The following is a 24,613-nucleotide window of genomic DNA, read 5'->3' as shown; positions in this document are numbered from 1 at the left end:
TTATAATACTATGAATTTGAGACAAACTGAATTTTTTAAATCTAGGAACATGGAATGATTTTCTATTTGCTCAACATTTTTTTTCTTTATTAAAGTTCCATGGTTTTTCTCATATCAATTTTATGCAGCTCTAGCTGCCATCTTGCGCCCCCGCATGTGTGCGCTTAATCTTAGCTGGTCTGCCTGAGACCCCCCTGAGCGCCAACCCTAGTCTCCCGTGCGGCCCCATTTCCGCTCTGACAACATGAAAGAAACTATTAAGAACCAGAAAAACTCGCCAATCTGCAGACACAAGTGCTCATCGGTGGGAACTGCTCGCAGAAAGAAGAAGGTGGTTCATAGAACAGCTACAGCAGATGATAAAAAACTTCAGTTCTCCTTAAAGAAGTTAGGGGTAAACGGTATCTCTGGTATTGAAGAGGTGAATATGTTTACAAACCAAGGAACAGTGATCCACTTTAACAACCCTAAAGTTCAGGCGTCTCTGGCAGCAAACACTTTCACCATTACAGGCCATGCTGAGACAAAGCAGCTGACAGAAATGCTACCCAGCATCTCAAACCAACTTGGTACAGTCTGACTAGTTTAAGGAGACTGGCTGAAGCTCTGCCCAAACAATCTGTGGATGGAAAAGCACCACTTGTTACTGGAGAGGATGATAATGATGAAGTTCCAGATCTTGTGCAGAATTTTGATGAGGCTTCTAAGAATGAGGCAAACTGAACTGATCAACTTCTGAAGAAGAGAAACTTGAAGAAGTTACTGGGAGCTGCTATTTTATATTATGACTGCTTTTAAAAATTATTTTTTTTATGGATCTGATAAAATCTAGATCTCTATTATTTTTAATCCCAAGCCCCTTGGACACTGCAGCTCTTTTAAGTTTTTGCTTATACACAATTTATTCTTTGCAGCTAATTAAGCTGAAGAAGCCTGGGAATAAAGTTTGAAACAAAAGTTAATAAAGTTCTTTGCCTAGTCAAAAAAAAAATGCATTTCTTGGTAAGTAATTCATCAATTAATAATTCTTTGTCCTAGGCTCAGCATATACCACAATGAACAAGGCAAGTTCCCTGTTCTCAAGGAGCTTATATTCTAATTGGGAAAGACAGACAATAAAAAACACCAGAGAGGCAACCAATGTGGAAAGCAGTATGGAGATTCCTAGGAAAACTTGGAATGGAATCACCATTTGACCCAGCTGTCCCACTCCTTGTTTTATACCCAAAGGACTACAGTATACTACAATGATGCAGCCACATCAATGTTTATAGAAACACAAATCACAATAGCTAAAATATGGAACCAATCTAGGTGCCCTTCAGTAGATGAATGGATAAAGAAAATGTGGAATGGAATATTACTAATAATATAATAATTAATTACTACTAATAATTATAATATTACAATGGAATATTACTCAGCATTAAAAGAGAATAAAATCATGACATTTTCAGGTAATTGGATGGACTTGGAAAATATTATGCTAAGCAAAGTAAGCAAATCCCAAAAAATCAAATCCTAAATGTTTTCTCTTATAAGAGGATGCTGATCCCTAATGGAATGGGCGGGGGAGCATTGGAGAAATGGAGCAAATTTAGATAGGGCAAAGGGAAGGGAGGGGATAATAGAGGGTAAAGGGGTAGGAAAGATGGTGGAATGAAATGGACATCATTACTCCAAGTACATGTATGAAGACATGAATGGTGTGACTCTACTTTGTGTATAACCAGAGACATGAAAAATTATGCTCTATATATGTACTATGAATTGAAATGCATTCTGCTCTCATGTATAACAAATTAGAATAAAAAATAAATTTTAAAAAATAACAAAAAAAACTCTTCCATTTTCCTACTTATAGAGTGGAAATAATATGTATCTCACATGCTTGTACTAAGGATTAATAAATATTTTAAGTTCTTCTGTAAACAAATCAAACCAAAAACAAACAAAAACAAAAACAAAACACAGATAGTAGGAAGCTCTCTGTAAAGAATTAAAATGAAGTAATGTGATAGAAAGATATTGAGTGGTTACTTTAGATGGGATGGTTAGGAAAGTCTCCTAATTTCTAAAAGATCTGAATAGCCAGAATAATCCATTCTTGTAATGATTCTGGGGATGAGGAGATCATTGTAAGGAAAAAACCTTAAGGCTCATAATAGCTTTGAATGTGAGAGGAACAGAAAGGTCAAAAAGGTAATGGGACAGGGAAGTGTTGTGAGATGGTGTTGGACAAACATTTAAGGGCCAAGTAGATGATATAGATGTTCACAAGGAGTTTGATATTATTTTATTTTTTAGGGTGCTGGGGATCAAACTTTGCATATGCTAGGCAGGCACTCTCCCATTGAGTCATATACCCAGACCTGCATATTATTTTAAATGTGATAGAAAGTCACGGGGGAAGTGAATTATCTGACCTGATTTATACTTTTTAAAAGATCATGATAGGGCTGTGGTTGTAGCTAAGTGGTAGAGCGCTCACATAGCACATATAAGGCACTGAATTCAATCCTTGAGACCACATTAAAAAAATAAAATAAAATAAAGGTATTGTGTCCACCTACAACTAAAAAAAAAAAAAAAAAAAAAAAAAAAAATCAAGACAGTAGCTGGCAGAAAAAGAATTTCTTTTGCCAAAATCAAAAGAAAAGGAATGTAGTAGATGGTGATGTGATTTAGGGATGAAAGAAAGACTGAGAAAGGAAGAGATATGGGGAAAAATAATCAAGAGTTTGTTTTGGCTATTTTAATGATTTTTTAAAAAATATTTTTTCAGTTGTAAATAGATCTTTATTTTTTTATTTACTTATATATGGTGCTGAGGATCAAACCCAGTGTCTCACACATTCCAGGCAAGTGCACTACCGCTGAGCCACAGCCTCAGCCCTGTTTTGTTTATTTTAAGTTGAAGTACATGTTAGAATCTCTGTGGAACTATCAAGTATGCAGTTGTCTGTGATGCAAGGTAAAGTTGAGGACTGGAACATAAATTTGAGGAATCTTCAGCAGATAGTCTTTAGAACCATGGTTCTACATGGAGTGTATAGGTGAAGAAAGGGGCCCAGAAAAAGGTCCTGGGGGCACTTCCAACAATTTGAGATCTGGCTGGAAAGAAATCAGCAAAGGAAAATGAGAAAGGGTGGTCAGTCAATGAGGCAGGAAGAAAACCAGGATAGCATAGTCTCCTTAGAAGCCAAGAGAAGAAAGTTTCAAGAAGGAAACAATGGTTTGATGTGCTACTAAGTTTCAAGAAGTAAGCAATTCTTTCACTTGCTACTTTAGCTGGAATAGAAGAACAGAAACATTTATCATTAGCTTTGGAAACAGAGGTCTGGTTATGTCATAAAAACAATCTTAGGATATTGATGGAGGTGGTGGCCCAATTGGAATGGGTTTAGGAAAAACCATGAGGTAGGAATTGTAAATATCCTCTTGATAGAGAAAAGCCAGACAAGGTCGTGCCTGCCTGTAATCCGAGTGATTTCGGAGGATTGCAAGTTCAAAGCCAGTCTCAGAAATTTAGCCAAGCCTAAGCAACTTAGCAAGACCCTGTCTCAAAATTTTAAAAAAGGTAGGCTGGGGCTGTAGCTCAATGGCAGAGCACTTCCCTAGCATGCATGAGGCACTGGGTTTGGTCCTCAGCACCATGTAAAAATAAACAAATAAAATAAAAGCATTCTGTCCATCTACAACTAGGGGGAAAAAAAGGTGGGCTGATGGTGCTGGGGATGTGGCACAGTGGTTAAGCACCCTTGGATTCAATGTCCAGTACAAGACAACAACAACAAAACAACCATAAAACACAACAGAACAAAACCCAAACACCACCACCACCACACACACAAACAAAACAAAAACAAATAAAAAACCCCAAACAAATCTAGCAACTTTTGCCCTGCAGGGGAACAGAGAAATGGGGGTAGTACAAAGACAGGTTATGTAAGATAGAGACCAGACCACGTTTATATATACAAATGGAGATGACCCAATAGAAAAGAAAAATTGACAAGGCAGGAGCAAGAAAGGTTAATTATTGATGTAAAACTTTTTGAAGAGAAGGGAGGAGAAAGTATCTAAAAACACTAAAGGAAGTGTTGCCTTTGATGATAGGAAGGCCATGTCACCATGAAGAGGATGAAAAATTGTGTGTCTATGTCTATGTCTATGTCTGTCTCTCTCTCTCTCTCTCTCTCTCTCTCTCTCTCTCTATATATATATATATATATATATATATATATATATATACACAAAACTGTATATATACAATATAAATATATACTGTATGGTTTGTTTGAAGATTAGTATATAGAGTCAGAAAGTAGAAGAGCATAAGTAGAAAGTATTACAGAGATAAGAGTCAGATTTATGATGGATGTTTTGTAGGCACCAGTTGTGACTGGGATGAAAAGGATTTTAAAGCATATAAAATTGCCTTTTGGAAATCTCTTGGGCAAAACGTTTAAGCTGAATAAAATGTAGAGCTAGATAAACTTTTTTCTTGTAGGCTTGTGTATGGAGGCTGCAGAATTACAATAGTTAGTATTTCACTTAGGATCTTTTTAGTTATAATTATAAAAATAAGCAAAACTTACAAGTTTTCTTTGAGTGTTAAAATTATTAGTTTTTGTATTGGGGATTGAACCCAGGGTGCTTAACCACTGAACTACATACCCAGCCTTTTATTTTGAGACAGGGTCTCTTTAAATTGCCTACGGGCCCTCCAACTTGCAACCTTCCTGCTTCAGCCTCCTGAGTGGCTGGGATTGTAGGCGTTCACCACCATGCCTGGCTTCTATTTGCATTTCTTGTGCCAACGGTTTGTATTTTTTTCCCATCCCCATTTTAGTATCATTGAATTTGAAAATCTCAAAGGCTGTACAGGAAATTGCATATACAAGAGTTGGTGATTAAGTGACCACAAGTGGAAAAAAATGAACTTGAAACTGATTCACTACAAAAACGTTTGGTATTGAGAACATACTAATTTCCGTGGAAATTCGGGCAAAGATTTCAGCGCTTGGATTGATGTGATGGGAGAGCTGGGAAATAACCAAATTGTTAGGGCACTGGAGGTCCTGGAGTAAGTTTCTGTAAGCTATTTTTAAGTGATAACCTGGAAGTGATACCATAGGGATAAAAAGCTGTATCCAGAGCTAGTCAGAAAAAGTATTAGGTTAACAAAAGCTGAAAAGATGTCCAAGAACTGGTTAAATCCAGCCCTCGTAAATCTCTAACATACCTAATTACGTGAAACAGAACTGCGCAATCAATCGTGGAAATTTACCAAGTCTTTTTTTTAAAACCACTAAACTGACTGCCTTCCTCAATTCCCAGGATACGTCCCACCCCAAACCAGTTCATGGGTGCCTCATTTTTTTCCAGCCAGTTCACAAACGGCCTTCGAAGGAAAGTTTCCCGCCGTTTCACTTTGACAGGCGTAAGGTCAAATATTCCCCCGTCCTCTCCCCCCATTTTCTACACTCAACGGAGGCCCAAGCTTACTCCGCTTTACCCGCAAGGCGAGCAGCGGGACGTGAAGGGCAGGAACTAGAACCACGGTCCTGAGGACCGAGTACAAAGGCAACAGACCAAGGCGCTCAGCAACTGCAGAAAACCAGCAGGGCGCAAGAGCCCGAGGGGAGATAGAAACCCAGAGCTTAGAGCGCGGGCCCGCAGCTCCAGGCGGGAGGAGCAGCGCGGCCGTTGCGAGGAGGAGCGAAGGCTGGGGGCGGATGGTGGATTCGCCCCCCTCGACTCCGGATTGGTTGCGCCCAGAGAGTCGAGTGACGTCAGTCGGGGAGAACGCCTGATTTGTGTGATGGGCGCGGGCAGGCGGAGGAAGCTCTGTGCGCAGGCGCAGCTTGTCGACTCTCTCGCTCCAGCGCTCTGGCCCAGCTTTCGCGGACAAGTCCCGACATCGCGCGCCCCCTCTCCGGGACCGCCCCCTCCTCCCTCTCGGCGTCGTCGAAGATAAACAATAGTTGGCCGGCGAGCGGCGAGTGTGTCTCCCGCCGCCGGATTCGGCGGGCTGCGTGGGACCGGCGGGATCCCGGCCAGCCGGCCATGGCGGGGCTGTACTCGCTGGGAGTGAGCGTCTTCTCTGACCAGGGCGGGAGGAAGTACATGGAGGACGTTACCCAGATCGTGGTGGAGCCCGAGCCGACGGCTGAAGAAAAGCCGTCGCCGCGGCGGGCGCTCTCGCAGCCGTCGCCTGCGCGGCGGTCCCTGGCCGCTCTTCCAGGCAGCGAAGTGTCGGGGAAAGGCCCAGCGGCGGCAGCCGGAGACGCTCGCGACCCTCCCCCGGACGCCGGGGCCTCACCAGCGCCCGGCCGCTGCTGCCGCCGCCGTTCCTCTGTTGCCTTTTTCGCGGTGTGCGACGGGCACGGCGGGCGGGAGGCGGCACAGTTTGCCCGCGAGCACTTATGGGGTTTCATCAAGAAGCAGAAGGGTTTTACCTCGTCGGAGCCGGCGAAGGTTTGCGCTGCCATCCGCAAAGGCTTCCTTGCCTGTCACCTCGCCATGTGGAAGAAACTGGGTAAGTTCCCTGGCTTGTTTGGCGCCCGTCTCTTTTTTTTTTTTTCGGGCACTTGAGGGCTTTTGTAGTGTCTGCACCGCGTGGGCCCCCCAGAGAGAAAGTGGTGGGAAGGAAGACTCTGCTTGGGCTTGTAGCGCTTTTTACGGAGGAGGTCAGGGCACACAAAAGTGGCCTTGCCAAAGATAGAATTGCTGTCCCCCTGAAACCGCTTCTCGCTTTATTTCCACCCCTGAGAGATCAGGGGGAAGCAGTCCTCTCCCTTTGCTAATTCGCTTTCGTGGTGGCCAAAGAAAGTGTTTGAAACCCAGCGCCAGGTTTTGATCAAAAGATAAACCGAAATGACGTTCCTATGTGGGTCAGGCTAAGAAAGCGGGAAATGGCAAAAATCGGACCATTTCCTTACTATCTGTCATAATTTTGCTCTTGATGAACTTATCCCTCTCGGTTGCCTCCTATTGGCGGTGTTATTTCTCTCTTGGAGTAAAATTAGTAAAAGCTAAGTTAGAAGGACTGAAATGTAACCATCCGGCAATTTTAAAGTCTTTTTAGAAAACAATTTTTTTTTAGTTGTTGATAGATCTTTATTTATTTATATGCGGTGCTGAGAATCGAACCCAGGGCTTCACACATGCCCAGGCAAGTGCGCTACCGCGAGCCCCAGCCCCAGTTTTAAAGTCTTGAAAGGAATTCTGTTGTGATCATAAGATGTTTTAGGAAAACATGAAAAGAAAAAAGAGTAGAACGTGTTGTTACCTTTTAAACTGGCCCCTGCTGGGGGTGAGTCGTTAACTTGTTAGGACTTTTTGTTTGGTAGGTGCCTTACTAAGTGCTTTCAGATAGTTTTCAACAGTTCTTCATCAAAAGCACTTTTATACGATGTAATACCTGTCAAAGTAACAAAGCTAAGGAGTTACTGTATACCAAATGGAAATAGAGACCTTAATTTCTAAAAATTCGGTGTAGTAGTTTCATCTAAGTTTCAAATGTTTGTAAAGCAACCTGTATTTCTGTACACAGCATATATCATTGCACAGAATTATAGCTGCTTATCTATTGCTGTGAATAAATGGCATGCAAGTTTGTTAGAGAAAAGAAATGATACTCTTCTGTCATTAAAAACAACCTTTGTGGGTCTAGAGTTGTGGCTCAGTGGCAGAGCACTTGCCTACCATGTGTGAGACACTGGGTTCGACCATTAGCACTGCATACAAAAATAAATAAAATAAAGGCATGATGTCCATCTACAACTACAAAAAAATATTAAAATAAAGCTTTGTTTATGATAGCATAATAAAGTTGCTCTATATTTGGCAGAGAGAAAAGAGTGTTACAGAATTGTAAAACAACATTTTTAGAAAGGTATTATTATAGAGTTGTAGACTAGATAGTTTCCAAGTCTGTTTTCCATTTGCTTGGCTTTTTGCCAAGAAGTATTTGATTGACTTAAAGACCAACCACTAGGCCTTTTGGAGGAGGTTCCCATCCAATCCCAGGGGCCCCCATTATGGATTTATTTATTTAATGGGCAATAGAGCAGAAAGCACTGGTAGTATATTCTAGAAATATATCATCATTGACTGCAGGGGAACTAGAGATGGACAGAAAGGCAACAAAACAAAATAGGGGGAGATTTGACACACAAAGAACTATTTAGAGTCCTGTTTATTTTCAGTACACTTTTAGCAATGTAAATTTACCATATGTTTGAATTTTAAGAATTAAAAAATCTTTTGAGATTTAAACTTGGCTCCTTGAACTTTTTTTTCTTGTTACTGAGGATTGAACCCAGAACTGACTGAGCTATATCTGCAGCCCTCCTCCCCGCCCTTTTATAAACAATTCTATAGTTTGTGGAGACTTGAATCTTTTTTTAAAATTTTATTTTTTAATATTTATTTGTTTATTTTGTGGTACTGGGATTGAACCCAGTGCCCTGTGCACGCAGGGCAAGCACTCTACCAGCTGAACTATATATCCCCATCCCCTGATCTCCAGTCCTTTTTAGTTTTTACTTGAAATGTAAAAAGGGCTGGGGGGAAGTACTGGGGATTTAACACAGGGCTTCTTCTCTGGTGAACACAAGCTCTACCCCTGAGCTATACCCCCATTGCCTTAGGTATTTTTTTAAGGAAGCAGGGGCCATACTATTAAATGTGTGTATTTTTTTTTTTTTTTTTAACATGTACATACTTTTTTGAATCAAGCTTTCAATGATGAATGGTTTGGAGCCTTGTACTATACTTGTATTATAGACACATGCTTTGTACCATGGCTAAACCATCATTAAAACTTAAATAAAAAAAGAATATTCTGAGTGTATTCTTCACATAGGAAGTGCCGAAAATTGTTTAAGTTCACAATTTTTCAGCACATTTTCTTTTCTCTCTCTCTCTCTCTCTCTCTCTCTCTCTCTTTTTTTTTTTTTTTTTGTAGTACCCTGTATTGAACCCAGTGCCACTGAGTTATGTTCCCAGCCTTTTCTTTTTTGTTTTGAGATAGGGAACAGAATTTTGCTAAGTTGTGGAGGCTGGCCTTGAACTTGCAAATCTTCTGCTTCAGCCTGTGGAGTAGCTGGGATTATAAGCATGTGCCTTCACAACATCTTATTATACTTTTTCTTTTGGTACCAGGGATTGAAACAAGGAGTGCTTAACCACTGAGCCACATCCTCAGCCCTTTTTATTTTGAGACAGGGTTTCATTAAGTTGCTTAGGGCCTCGATAAGTTGTTGAGGCTGGCCTTGTACTTGGAATTTTCCTGCTCTATCACTGAGCTAAATCCATAGCCCCTAAAATAATGTTTTTTTTAGCCTTTTTTTTTTTAAATTTGTTTAGCCCCCTTTCTTGATGGTTTAAAGAGGATAGTGAACATAGTGCAACTTATAGCTGTGTATGATAGTCTTATCAAGAGAGCCAAAAGAAAGTGAAGCATGATGGTGCACGCCTGTAATCCCAGCTACTCAAGAGGCTGAGGTAGGAGGATCACATTTTTAAGGCCAGCCTCAACAACAACTGCTTCAAACTTGCAGTCCTCCTGCCTAAACCATCTGAGCCTAAGCAATTTAGTGAGACCTTGTCTCAAAATAAAAAATGAAAAGGGGGAGGGATGTAAATCAGTGGTAAAGTACCCTTGGGTTCTATACCCAGTATTCCCCGTCCCCACCCCCAACACATGCACACACACGCACACAAAAATGTTACCTGAGTGCATTGTATCTCATCTTTCCACTCCCCGTGAGATGCAACTGCTGCCTCAAATTCAGTGTTTATCATCCTCATTTCTTCATAATGTTATTATGTCACTGCATGTCTAAAGAATATATAGTACCTTTTGCATATTTTTTATAACTTAAATGACACCTTACTCTATGTATTCTTGTCTCTCTTGCTTTTTTGGTTCAGTATAGTTTGTGATTCCTTCTTGTTGATACATGTAGCTCAGTTTGTTTTTATCTATGGATAGTATACATACAAATATGGTGCTCATTTATTGTATTCCCCCCTCTTTTTTTGAAAAGAGGTCTTGCTTCCTTGCCTACACTGTTCTGGAGCTCCTGGACTCATGAGATCCTCCTGCCTGAGCCTCCCTCAAGTGCTGAGACTACAGGTGCATGGTACCACACCTAGTTCTTTGTATCCTCAATGAATATTTAGTTTTCCAACCATTTGTAATGAAAAACATATCTGTAACCACTTTCATGATATAGCTGTGGAATTGAGTAGTTTTTATGGAGACCATATATTTTACAAAGCCAAAAACATTTCTCTGTCCCTTTAGAGAAAAGATTTGCTGACCCTGTTCAGAACAATTGTTGCATCATGGAGTGTGCACATCTTGAACTTACTAGCTATTGCCAAATTGCCTTTCAAAGCTTTTGCACCAGTTTACTCCTGAGAAGTATAGGAGAGTATAAAGTTCTTCCACCTTCTTGTGAATAATTGAAGTTGTCAGACTACATATTATTTCATTCTGCTGGATATGAAATTGTATCTCATTGTGGTCTTAATTTTCATTGTCCTGATCACTAATTGAGATTAAGCACCTTTGCTTATATAAGTAGGACTTTTTTTTTTTTGTACTGGGGATTGAACCCAGGGGCACTTAACCACTGAGCTACATCCTCAGCCCTCTCTCTCTCTACCTACCTACCTATCTATCTATCTACCTACCTACCTATCTGTCTATATTTTATTTAGAGACAGGGTCTTGCTGAGTTGCTCAGGGCCTTACTAAGTTTTTGAGCCTGCTTCAAACTTGCAGTCCTCCTGCCTAAACCATCTGAGCCTTTGGGATTGTAGGCGTATGCCACTGCACTTGTCTGTGTTTTCTTTTTATGAGACACCTTGAAATCTTTCTGTTCATGTTAATATTGAATTGTTTTCTGTTTGATTTGAAGAAGTTCTTTATTTCAGAGGAAGTTCTTTATGTATTTCAGGTACTAATTCTTAGTTACAGAGGTTGCAAATTAGAATTTTAGTCAATTTTATGTTTATTAATCAATAAAAGATTTTACATTTAATATAGTTTTGTTAATCATTTCCTTCAAATTTCATGCTTCTTTTGAGTTCTATTGAAGAAAATTTTCTATATTTTTTATTTTACAGAAAAAAATTTTGACACTGGGAATTGAAGCCTTAAGTACGCTAGGCAAATATTTATCATTGAGCTACTTATCCAGCTCTTTATTTTTTCAGCTTATCAAGTTACTTTATATTTTGAAATGGGGTTTTCCTAAATTGCCCTGACTTGTCTTGAACTTGTGATCTTCCTGCCTCAGCCTCTTGAGTAACTGGGATCCCAGGCATGTTCTGCCATGCCCAACTTTTTTCTGTACTTCAAAGTTAAAAAAATATTTTTGTGTTCTCTTCTAAAAGATATGTAGTATTGCTTTTCACAATTAAGTCCTCTTATTTTATCTGGGAGTGCTGGCACATACCTATAATCCCAGCAAGTATGGAGGCTCAGATAAAAGGATTACTGGAGAGCAGCCTGGGTAACTTAGGGAGAACCTGTCTCAAAATGAAATTTAAAAAAAAGAGCTGGGTCTATAGTTCAGTGGTCGGATGCTTGTCTAGCATGTGTAAGGCCCTGGGTTCAAACCCTAGATCCACAAGAAAAAAAGTTAATCATTTTTGGTTTTTGTCATCTATTTATGTGTGTGCTGTTCAGTATAGTAGCCACTGGCTACATGTGACTACCTAATATTTAAGAGAGAAAGCTTTATTGAGATATATCTTACATACAATACATGTCACATTTTAAAGCATACCATTTGGTAGGTTTTTTATTTTATTTTTTAATTGTAGATGGACAAATATCTTTATTTTATTTATTTAATTTTTAAATTTTTAAGTGGTGCCAGGGGATCAAACCCAGTGCCTCACACATGCTAGGTAAGCATGCTAGGTAAGCACTCTACCACTGAGCCACAACCCCAGTCCCCCAATTTGGTAGTTTTGACACATGTAAGAGTGTGTGTGTGTGTGTGCACATGTGCGCACATGTGCCTGCCATACCAACATGATAATATAATAAATATCTTTCACTACCAAAAGTTTTCTCTTGCCTGTTTATAATCACAGTTGACTCTCCATATCCACAGGTTCTGTATCCTCAGATTTAGCCAAGCCTGGATCAGAAATATTTGGGGAAAAAAATGCACGTGCACTCAACATGTACAGATTTTTTTGTCATTATTCTCTAAACAATACAGTATAAATACTATTTACATGGTATTTACATTGTGCTAAGTGTTGTAGGTAGTCTAGAGAAAAGATATGGGAGGATGTGCATAGGTTATATGGTACTTTATATAAAGTGTCTAGAGCATTTGTAGAGATTTTTGGGGGGTTCTGAAACCATTCCTCCTCAGATACCAAGGGATGACTGTACTTCCCATGTTCCACAGCTTACATTCATAGGTAACCACTGCTCTGTCTGTAGATCATTTTGCCTTTTTTTTTTTTTGGTACTGGATATTGAACCCAGGGGCACTTAACCACACCACCAGTTCTTTTTTTTTTTTTTTTTTTTTTTTGTATTTTATTTAGAGACAGCTCACTGAGTTGCTTAGGTCCTTGCTAAGTTGCTGAGGCCGGCTTTGAACTTGGGATCCTTCTGCTTCAGCTTATCAAGTTACTGGGAGCTTTCTAGAATTGTAATATATGGAATCTTACAGGATTTTTTTTATCTTCCTTCTTTGACTTAGCATAATTATTTTGAGATCACTTTGTTGTAGAAATCATTATTTCATTCCTTTTTATTGCTGCATACTACACTTTATCTGTTCACCTTCTGATGATCATTTGGGTTGTCTGCAGTTTTGCCTATTAAATGAAGCTGATATAAAGCATTTTTTTTTTTTTTCCATCAGTAGAATGACTACTAATAAGAAAGAATGGTAAAACTAGAAAATCACATTTGGTAACCATTATAGTTATTTGTTCAGCCAAAAAAATGTTATATAATGTTAAAACTAGTGGATAAAATTTGAGGGAAAGAATTATATTTCCTAGGGGTACTGTCACAAATTCCTAAGATTGGATGACATGAAAGAACAAGAATTCACTCTTTCATGGTTCTGGAGGCTAAAAGTTGAAAATCAAGGTGTCATCAGGGTTGGACAATTCTTGGGATTTCTTGGCTCCTAGATACATCACTTAATCTCGACTTCCATCTTTTTATTGCCTTTTTCTGTCTTTTGTTCTTCTCTAAGGACACTTGTCTTTGGAATTAGTGCCTGCCTACTCTAATCCAGGATGAGCTTTTTAAAGATTCTTAACCTATTTACATCTGCAAAGGCCTTTTTTCCAAATAAGGTCACATTCATAGGTTTTTGGGTGGATATATCTTTTCAGTTAGAGGTGAGAAATACCATTCAGCCTAATCAAAGGATATTTACAGTGTCTCAGTTTATCCCACCCCAGAATACTTTATTAAAAAAGAAAAAGATCAGAGCGGGGGTTGTGGCTCAGTGGTAAAGCACTGTGTCTAGCACATAAAAAGTGCTGAGTTTGATCCTCAGCACCACACAAAAATAAATAAACATAAATAAAGATATTAAAAAAAGATTATAGTGGAGAAACCTGGTAGACCTCATCTTAAGTAATTAAAAATAGCAGTAGTTTTAATGAAACAAGTGGAAATTTTATACTGCCTCTAATAAGATTATAGTTAATAATAATACTTTTGTGATATTTCTAGTGCTTAATAACCTGAAAACAAATGTGAAGATATATAAAACAAACCCAAATTGAAAGACATTCATGAATTGGCTGGCCTAGTATTCCTTAAAAGCACCAAGGGAACATGGGGAATTATTCCGGATATACAAGACATAATAAGGAAAATAACAAGAGGTTATGGGTTTTATCTTTTGTTACATATAAAGCACATTATTAGGATAATTGATGAAATTTAAATGAGGTCTACTGACTAGATGGTGATGTGATATCAGTGTTAACTTCCTGATTTTGATGGTGGTTATGGTTTGAGAGTGTCCCCCAAATTCATATGTTGGAAATTTAATTCCTTAATTTGGCAGTGTTGGGGAGTGGGGCCTAGTAGAAGGTCATGGGGATGAAGCCCTCAGAAATTCATTAATGCTTTTCTCTAGAGAATGAGTTAGCTATGGCCGGAATTTTGCCCCTATTCTCTTTCTTCCCTCTACCTGTACTTGTTCTTCCACTTTCTGCCATGAATTGAGGGTTTAAATGCCCCACCTAGCTCACAGGATGTGGCCACCTAATCTGAGACTTTGTAGCCTTCAGAAGTCAAAATAAATGTCTATTCTTTATAAATTACCTAGTCTTAGATATTCTGTTATAATAATAGAAAATGGTTTAAGACAATGGTTGATTATGAAGGAGAATCCCCTTGTTTGTTAGGAATTAGGTACTATAAATATTTGGGATATCTTGTTGGTGGTTTACTCAGTATTGATTCAGGAAAAGAAAGTTCTTTGAAATATTGGGAAAAAAAATAAAACTAGAAAGTTGAAGAACTAGGTATCATGAAGATCAGAATCCTGGGTACCTCCATGAATATGTATGGTATATCCATAACAGATAAAAAAAGGCTATATTTATTTGTTTTAGTAAAGAAAACCAGATAGCAATTTCTTTTGTAATCACCCCTTATTTATAATAATCCAGTTATTTTCCAAAAAAAAGTCCCAGAGTTTTTAATGGTCAAACTATAGAATGGAATATACAGGATCACCACCACTGCTGTTTTCATGTTTTATTATTGGCACCAGTCTTTGTGATTTAAAGGAATGCAAGAATGTCCTTAGTTTACTATTTTGGAGGACAGTATCATTGTTAGGGTGTTCTGAAGTCTTGCAGTTGGCCTGTTCTAGTAATAGACTTCCTAACTTGTCAATTAAGAGTTATAAGGGAGTCGGGCATGGTGGTGCATATCTGTAATCAGTGGCTTGGCAGACTGAGGCAGGAGGACAAGTTTAAAGCTAGCCTTAGCAATTTAATGAGGCCCTAAGTAAGTTAGCAAGACCTAGTCTCAAAATAAAAAACAATAAAAAGAGTTGGGGATGTGACTGAATGGTTAAGTGCCCCTGGGTTTATTAGTTCCTGGTTGCCCAACCCCCCCCCCCCCCCCCCACACACACACAAAGAGCTATAAGGGAACCAGGTGTGAAAGATGGGTGGTATGGGCCTATAATCCCAGGTACTCCAGGAACCTGAGGCAGGAGGATTGTAAAATTTGAGGCCAGCCTGGGCAATTTAGCAAGACCTTGCCTTAAAAATAAAATTTAAAAAGGGCTGTGGATATAGCTCAGTGATAGACTGCCTCTGAATTTGGTCTCTAGTAACACACACACAAAAAGTAAAAATAAAAAAAGATACTGTAATTAGTTTAGTAGGATGAATTAAGAACTACATTTGAGATAAATGGTAATCAAGGTTACATTTTAAACCAATTTCATTACTTTAGGTCATTACAAAATATCTCTGTACATGTTACATATGCTTTTGAACAAAAATTTGATTTAAATATTAATTTTGTGTTATTAAACGTTTTATTTTTTTTGCTATTTTCCCCAATTTTGTTTCAGGTGATTTTTGTAAATGGCTGAATTACTTACATGCTGTAGGTAAAAATGCTTGAGAACCCCTCTTTTCTGGATATCTCCTTATTAACTTCCATTGTGATAATAGGTTTTTTCCTTATTTTTAGATTCTTAGCTGCAGAGAGCAACCTACTACAGCTATTTAAAGTTTCATCAGGAAATAATAAGGGAATAACATATATTCCATGCTTATATAATTATATCAAAATTTTTACTGTCAGGTATAACTAAAAATAACTGAGAAAAGAAGAGAAATAGGTAAGACACAAAATAACTGAAAGCACTGTAGATATTTACTGCATCCTCTAAGCTGAGCTTTTAGGAATGACTTCTGTAACCAGACTGAAGAACTGAAAGGGCTAAAGAGCCATATCTGCCCTGATCTATGCTAGCAAAATTGATATTTTCTCCCTGTTTCTTTTTATCTTTTTATCTTTAAACTGGGCATGGTGGTATGCCCAGCTAATAATTTCAGTTACTTAGGGAAACTGAGGCAGGAGGATCCCTTGAGCCCAGAAGTTAGGGACCTCATCTAAAAAAAAGTTATGAAATATATATATGTGTGTGTGTGTGTGTGTGAGAGAGAGAGAGAGAGAAAGAGAGAGAGAGAGAGGTGTGTGTGTGTGTGAGAGAGAGAGAAAGAAAGAGAGAGAGAGAGAGAGAGAGAGAGAGAGAGAGAGATAAAACCTAAGTATACACTTTCCATCCAGTTAGGAAAGAAAACATTGTTTATACTTAAGACACAGCTATATGTCCTTTTTTCTCCCCCAAGGTGTGATCACCATTCCCATTTTGTGATGATAATTCTGTAGTGATTTGCTTTTTATTTCTTAATAGTTTGAGCAACTTCTCTCTAAACATAGAAGCTAGTTTTTGAAGAAAATTATACTGTATGTATTCTTGTACTTCATCCCCCTTCCCTCCTTTTGGCAATATTATTTAGTCCAGGCCTTGCACATGCTAGGAAAGCCCTGTGCCACTGAGCTGCATCCCCACTGCCTCCTCCACTCTTTAAACTTTTAAGATAAGGTTGAAATTGCCCAGGTTGGCTTGGAACTTGCTTCAGTATCCCAAGTATCTGAGATTACAGGTATTCATCAGCATACCTGGCTTAATCTTGTGCTGCTTATGAGATTCTTATACTATGTGTACATGTGGTAGTCCAGTCTCTATGTTGAAGTATATTGGGATGAGTTGGCCCATTTTTAGCCTTCATGAACAGTGCTGCTTTGAACATTTCATATAAGTTCTTTGAATATGTACCTTAACATATCATCTACCATATTGTATACAACTAGGGGTAGTCAAAGCTATATATAAATCTTCACATTTTATAGGTGATGTCTAAATGTTTCTGAAATGTTATCATTCTATACTCCTGTCAGTAGCTGATAATTTGTGTGTGTGTGTGTATATATATATATATATAAAATTTGTGGTGCTGGGGATTGAACCCAGGGTCTTGTGCATGCTAGGCAAGCACTCTACCAACTAAGCTATATCCCCAGTCCTATATATATATTATATATATATTTTTGGTACTGGGGATTAAACTCAGGGGCACTTTACCACCCCCAGACCTTTTATTTTTTGTCATTTTTAATTTTGAGCCAGGGCCTTGCTAAGTTATTGAGGCTGACCTTGAAATTGTGATTTGTTTCTCAGCCGCCTCTGAGTTGCTGGGATAGCAGGTGTACACACTGCACTGGAATTGTCATTCCTTATTCTTTACCATAATAACTATTGTCAGATTTTATTTTTCTTTCTTTTTTTTTTTTTTGCGGGGGGAGATATTGGGGATTGAACTCAGGGAAATTGTGTTCCATTTACAAGATTTTTTTTTTTTTTACAAAAAGAAACAACAATTTTGCATGTGTTTTGGTTGTTTTAATTTCTTTGCTAATGCCTATTTGGGCCTTTTGTCCATTTTTCCATTTAGATAGTCTGTCTTAGTGATTTGATTTGTAGGGACATTTTATATTCTCTTCCATTCTGTGAGTTGTCTTTTCATGGTATCTTCTGAAAAATAGATGTTTTTAGATGTAGTTTTATTTTTTTATGGTGTGTAATGTGATGGCTTGATGTATGTATATATTGAGAAATAATTGCCAAAATCAAGTTAATTAATACATTTATCATCTCATATAATTACCAGAAAAGGTGATGAGAACATATAAGAGCTACTCAGCAAATTTCAAGTACACTGGTATATAGTTACTAGACTGTGCATAAGATCTTGAGAATTTATTCATCTTAAACCTGGAAGTTTGTATCCTTTGACCATGTCTACTTCTCCCAGTCCCTAACCCTTGACAACCATCCGTCTAGTCTCTGCTTCTATGAGTTTGATTTTTTTAGATTCTATCTATAAGTGAGGTCATATAGTATTTGTTTTTCTGTTCCTGGTTTATTTCATGTACCAAGTATCCTCCAGGTTTGTCTTTATCATTGGAAAGGCAGGCTTTGCTTCCTTCCTTTTTGGCTGAATGATAGTCTATTATTGGTAGAGGTTGAATAATATTTTTTTTATTAAGAAGTATCTGAAGTATTGGGACCAGAAGTGTTTCGAATTTTTTCAGATTGTGGAATATTTACATACATATAATGAAATATCTTGGGAATGGGATCTGAGTCTAAACACAGAATTCATTTGTGTTTTATATGAACCTTATACACAAAGCCTGAAGCTGATTTTATACAATATTTATTTATACAATATTTATTTATTTAGAGTGCTAAGAACTGAACCCAGGACCTTGTGCGTGCTAAGCAGGTTCTCTTCTGCTAATATACACACTAGCTGAGTCTGCATTTTTGTATACATCCTATCAAATACATATGTCAGGTATCAAATTTTCTATGTGTGGTAGCCTGTTGGTGCTCAAAAAGCATTTTGGATTTCATAGTTTTGGGTTGGGGATTTACAGCTGGTATATGTTATATTTCCTTTATCCATTGGCCAAATACATAGGTTGATTCCATATCTTAACCATTGTGAATAATACTGCATAGAACATGGAAGTAAAGATCTTTTTTAAGGTCCTGATTTTATTTTCCTTGGGTATATGCCCAGAAATGGAGGTTTTCTTTTTTTTTTTTTAAACATTTTTTTTAGTTGTAGATGGGCACAAAACCTTTAATTATTTATCTTTATGTGGTGCTGAGGATCAAACCCAGTGCCTCACCCATGCTTGGTGAGTGCTCTATCACTGACCCACAATCCTAGCCTCCAGAAATGGGATTTTTAAGTCATGTGGTATTTCTATTTTTAATTTAATTTTTATTTTTAGTTAATCTCTATACTTTTTTCCATAATGGTTGTACCAGTTTACTTTCTCAACCAACATTTGTTACTTATTGGAAGTATCAAAAAGGTGTAGAGTGATAACTCATTGTGGTTTTGATTTGAATTTCCCTTATTAATAATGTTGAGCATCAATTTATTTATTTATTGGCTATCTGTATGCTTTGGAAAAATGTCTATACATTTACCCATCTTCCTACCCCCAACTACTGGGCATTGAAATCAGGGCTTTGCACATGCTAGGCAAGTGCTATACCACTGAGCTATATCCTCGGCCTTATTTTATTTTATGTATCTACTTATTTTTTATTTTAAAAAATCATTTTTATTTTATGACAGGATCTTGCTAAGGTGCCCAGGCTTGCGTTGAACTTGTTCCTACTGCCTTAGCTTCCTGAGTAGCTGGGATTACAGGCATGTGCCATATCACTAGACTCTTTTTTTTTTTTTTTTTTTTTGTTGCTAGGAATTGAACCAGTGCACTTAACCACATTCCCAGCCTTTTCTTTCTTTTTTTGTTTTTATTATTAGAGATAGGGTCTTACTGAGTTCCTTAGGGCCTCCCTAAATTGCTGTGGTTGGCTTTGAACTCATGATCTTCCAGCCTCAGCCTCCTGAGCCTCTGGGATTACAGGATCCCAGCTCCTTTCCCCATTTTTAAATTGTCTTTTTTCTTTGTTTGTTTTTGTTTCCTCAATTGTGTTGTATAAGTTTCTATATATTTTGAATATTTTAATTCTTTATCAGATACATGCTTTGCAAATATTCTCTTGTAGGTTGCTTGGATATTGGGTATCTCCCAAAGCTCATGTGTGAGACAGTGCAAAAACATTCAGAGATGAAATGTTTGCATTATGAGAGCCTTAACCCAATAGAGAATTAAACCCCTCTTGGGGATTAACTGGATGGTACTGAGGGCAGGGTAGGGTGACTGGAGGAGATGGGCACTGGGTGCATGTCTCTGGCGGTATATATTTTGTATCTGGTGAGAGTTTTTCTCTGCTTCCTGATCATCATGTGAACTGCTTCCCTCTGTCACACTCATCTGCCATAATGTTTTGTCTCACCTCATGCCCTGGGAGCTGGCTGTCTGTGGACTGAAATCTCTAAAACTCTGAGCCCCCAAATAAACTTTTCCTTCTCTAAAATTATTCTTTTCAAGTCTTTTAATGACAGCAATGAAAAAGCTGACCAAATCGGTTTCCCTGGGCTGGGGTTGTAGTTCAGTGGTAGAGCGCTTACCTAAGGTGTGAGGCACTGGGTTTGAGTCTCAGCACCACATATAAATAAATAAAATAAAGGTCCATTGAAAATTTAAAAATATATTAAAAAGATGGTTGCCTTTTCATTTTGTTGATTTCTCCCAACCCTTGGTGCTGGATCCTTGTGCATGTTAAGCGATGCTCTGCTGTTGAGCTACACTGTACCTTGACTGTTTTCAGTGCTGTGTAGAAACTTTTTAGTTTGTAGTCCTGTTTTTTTTTTTTTTTCACTTTTGATATGATGGCTAAAAATAAAGTCATTGCCAAGACCAGTGTCAAGGAACTTTTATCCCTGCTTTCTTGTAGGAGTTTCATGTCTTACCATTTGATTTTATAATACATTTTCAGTTAATTTTTGTGTATTATGTAAGACAATTTCATTATTTTACATGTGGATATTAAGTTTTTCAAATGCTGTTTTTTAAAGAGACTATCCTTTCCTCTTTTGGAATTCTTGTCAAAGATTAGTTGACAGTATATGCATGTTTATGTCTGGACTTTCTGTTCTCCATTGGTTTAAACCAGTACTATATGATTTTTTTTTTAAGAGAGAGAGAATTTTAATATTAATTTTTCAGTTTTTTGGCGGACACAACATTTGTTTTGTGTGTGGTGCTGAGGATCGAACCTGGGCCGCACGGATGCCAGGCTAGCGTGCTACTGCTTGAGTCACATCCCTAGCCCCCAATATGATTTTGATTACTAATACTGTAATATAGTTCAAATTTGGAAGTGAGATGCCCCTAGTTTTATTCATTCTTAAGATTGTTGGCTATTTAGGGCCTTTTATGGTTCCATATTAAGAGAGAGAGGGAGAGAGAGAATTTTTTAATATTTATTTTTTAGTTTTTGGCGGACACAACATCTTTGTTTGTATGTGGTGCTGAGGATCGAACCCGGGCCGCACGCATGCCAGGTGAGCGCGCTACCGCTTGAGCCACATCCCCAGCCCCCTGAATTTTAAGATTTTTTTTTTCTATTTTTATGGAAAATGCTAGTGGAATTTTGATAGGTATTGCATTGAATCTGTAGAACACTTTGGGTACTAATGCTCTTGCAATTCTTGAACATGGAGTTATCTTTCCATTTATTTGAATCTTCAGTTTGTTTCATTAATTTCATATTTGTGTGTGTGTATTGCTGGGGATGTAACCCAGCTCCTCCAGTGTGCTAGGCAAGTGCTATACCACTGATCTCTCTATATACCCAGTCCTAGAAATGCAACTATTTTTATATGTTGATTTTGTATCCTGCAATTTTATAGAATGTGTAAGGTCTTTTTGTGGAGTCTTTAGATTTTCTATATATAAGATCTTGCCATCTGCAGACAGTTTTCCTTTTTCTTTGGTATCAGGGATTGAACCCAGTGGCACTTCACTACTGAGCCATATCCCCATCCCTTTTTATTTTGAGACAGGGCTTCAATAAGTTGCTAAGGCTGGCCTTGAAATTGCAATCTCTCTGCTTTAGCCTCCCATGTCACTGGGGTCACAGGTGTGCACCAAATATACTCAAAGATAAAATAACATGTGTATGTATATAAATGAATTTTTAGCTTGTTCAATATTAGCTGTTCTGGTTTCCCTGAGCAATTGAGAATGTCACTATTTCATATACTCCACATAGTTTCCTTCTGTGAGTGACAGGGCATTTTGTAGGGTAATTTCAGTCTGGGGATGGAATGAAGAGATGCAAATTGCTTTGAGGTTCAGAAGGTTTATTTTCAGAGTATATAACATTGGGGAGGGGAAAAAATGAAGTCAGATATGGTGGTGTATATCTGTAATCCCAACTACTTAGGAGACTGGGAGATTTCAAGTTTGAGGTTAGAATGGGCAATTTAGTAAGCTTTGTCTCAAAATAAAATAAAAATGGCTGGGGGTGTAGCTCAATGGTAGAGTATTTGCCTAGTATGCATAGGTCCTGGTTTCAATCCCTAGTACCACCAGAGGGGGCTGGGAGGAGAGGGAGAGAGAAAAGTAAATTAGTTGTATGATTAGAAGAATCTTCTTAGTGACTATGAAAAAGAAAGAAAAGATAGAAGTTATAGTTAATGGCACTTCAGGGACTAAAATGTTTTATTTTGCTTTGCAGAAAGTTTTGGTACTGATCTAGCTCCTGCAGTTACAGTATTAATCCACCAATCTCCTTATTACCCATTCTTCTTCTTCTTTTTTTTTTTTAAAGAGAGAGTGAGAGAGAATTTTTTAATATTTATTTATTTATTTATCTATTTAGTTTTCCAGCGGACACATCTTTGTTTGTTTGTGGTGCTGAGGATTGAACCCGGGCCGCTAGCATGCCAGGCGAGTGCGCTATCACTTGAGCCATATCCCCATCCCCTTATTACCCATTCTTATTCTCAGCCTTTTAAAAACTTTACTGGGACTCATTGACAGGGGAAAAAAAATTGTTTCCTTGTTTACTGGCTCTTCTTGCTTATATTTGATTACAAGATTGCATTCTGATTTATCACTTAGCATAAGATAAGTTTGTATTTGTTATCACTTGTATTTGCTTATGATCTTTCCCTATGTTTTATGACTACTATGGATTTTTTTCTTACAGTCTGCCCTTAGTAGGATTCTGGTGTGGAGAACATGTGTTTAGACTCAGTCAGCCATCATGAACTACAAGTTGTCATTTAGTATTAGAAAATATTTCAGAGTTGAGAATGTCAGATGGTATAAGTTTGGTTTCCCCAAGCAATTGAGAATGTCACTATTTCATATACTCCATGTAGTTCCCTTCTGTGAGTGGGGTGTAGCTTAGTGGGGACCTTTCAAGATTAATAAACAGATGCAAAGTGGCTGGCTTGATGGTATCAAAACTGTTAACAGAGCTGGGGTTTAGCTTAGTGGTAAAGCACTTGCCTAGCATGTACAAAGCCCTGGGTTAGTCGCTAATACTACAAAAAACAAAACTTAATATATTCTTTTCTCTAAATGTAGTTAGGATTAAAAATTAAATGGAAATAGTTTATCCTCTAATGTATTTCTTCTAGGATTGATTTGACTGTTTTATTGTAGTTACATTGTTTATAAATTTTTTAACAATGTATCAATTAATAAACCAATTAATTAATAATAAATATAAATCCTTGAGTAGCTTTCAAAATAATTTTCTTACATTTTTTCCTATGCTAATTCATAGTATGTTGCTATTTGTATTTTGACAATGTATTCATGTTTATACCTGGAAAAATAATTAATTTTTTTTTTCTTATTACAGCAGAATGGCCGAAGACTATGACAGGTCTTCCTAGCACATCTGGGACAACTGCCAGTGTTGTCATCATACGGGGCATGAAGATGTATGTAGCTCACGTGGGTGATTCTGGGGTGGTCCTTGGAATCCAAGATGACCCGAAGGATGATTTTATCAGAGCTGTGGAGGTGACACAGGATCATAAGCCAGAACTTCCCAGGGAAAGAGAACGAATTGAAGGACTTGGTGGCAGGTAATTATTCTGCTATTTTGTCTGTTTTCTCTTGGTTTTGTTTATCTGTTCTCCCTTTTAATTAAATCAGTTCCTTAGAATTTTAGGTTATTTTTTAGATTGCCTAATGCAAAAATTCCATGTGAACTCATTTATCTTATTACTTTGTTTTGTTGATTGATTGTTTGTTTTGGTACCAGGGATTGAACTCAGGGGCACTCAACTATTGAATCACATCCTCAGTTCTTTTTGTATTTTATTTAGAGACAGGGTCTCACTGAATTGCTTAGGGCCTTGCTAAGTTGCTGAGGCTGACTTTGGACTTGTGATCCTCCTGCCTCAGCCTCCCGAGCTGCGGGGATTATAGCTCCACCATGCCCAGCTATCTATTATTTTGAATTGACTTTTTTATTTGTAATAGTGGCTCCAAAAGGGAAATATATCAGTGTACTGTAAGTAATAATACATGCAAGGATTTATTGAAAATCTTTCACTTAAATGCTGATCAGCATGACCCTCAGAATCTGGACAAAGAAGAACAATTAATATATTACATGTGATGTGATGTGAGTTTTAAACATTGTTTCCAAATTTGTCTTTTGGTGATGTTCCTGGGATATGTCTTTTCTTTTAATTTTTTAGTTGTAGTTGGACACAATACCTTTATTTTATTAATTTGGTTTTATATGGTGGTAAGGATGGAACCCAGGGCCTCGCATGTGCCAGGCAAACTCTCTACCCCTGAGCTACAACCCTAGCCCAAGAGTCTCTTATCTTCTGTATTCAGTCTGTTATGATATGTTATTTTGTTTGCAATACCTGAAGTGAATCTGGTTTTACATAGATATAGCTTGAAAGGGAAGGAGTCTTTTAATAACTTCTCTATGTATTCTTTGACATTATCCCAAAACTAAGAAGTGGTAGAAGTGGTATTTCTTTTTCTTTCCAATTTTTAATTGGTGCATTATATTTGTAC

General features: G+C 37.8%; 1 protein-coding gene and 1 pseudogene across 3 annotated transcripts in view; both read left to right on the top strand.

The window, feature by feature from the left end:
* Positions 1-244: 244 nt before the first annotated feature.
* LOC143409939 (transcription factor BTF3 pseudogene) lies at positions 245-786 on the top strand (annotated as a pseudogene).
* A 5,098-nt stretch (positions 787-5,884) lies between these two features.
* Positions 5,885-24,613, top strand: part of Ppm1d (protein phosphatase, Mg2+/Mn2+ dependent 1D) — a 42,781-nt gene continuing 24,052 nt past the window's right edge. For 2 of the 3 annotated variants that reach the window (XM_076869593.1, XM_076869591.1), the window contains exons 1-2: positions 5,885-6,544; positions 23,430-23,658. In XM_076869593.1, the coding sequence (XP_076725708.1) occupies positions 6,073-6,544; positions 23,430-23,658 (701 nt within the window). In that variant the 5' untranslated portion in view covers positions 5,885-6,072. The remainder of the gene's footprint in view (positions 6,545-23,429; positions 23,659-24,613) is intronic. The other variant, XM_076869592.1, reaches the window with a different exon arrangement.

Source organism: Callospermophilus lateralis, chromosome 11 (assembly GCF_048772815.1).
Source record: "Callospermophilus lateralis isolate mCalLat2 chromosome 11, mCalLat2.hap1, whole genome shotgun sequence".
In the NCBI taxonomy this organism is placed as follows: domain Eukaryota; kingdom Metazoa; phylum Chordata; class Mammalia; order Rodentia; family Sciuridae; genus Callospermophilus; species Callospermophilus lateralis.
The sequence above is the reverse complement of the archived record's forward strand: the minus strand, read 5'-3'. Positions and strand labels throughout refer to the sequence as shown.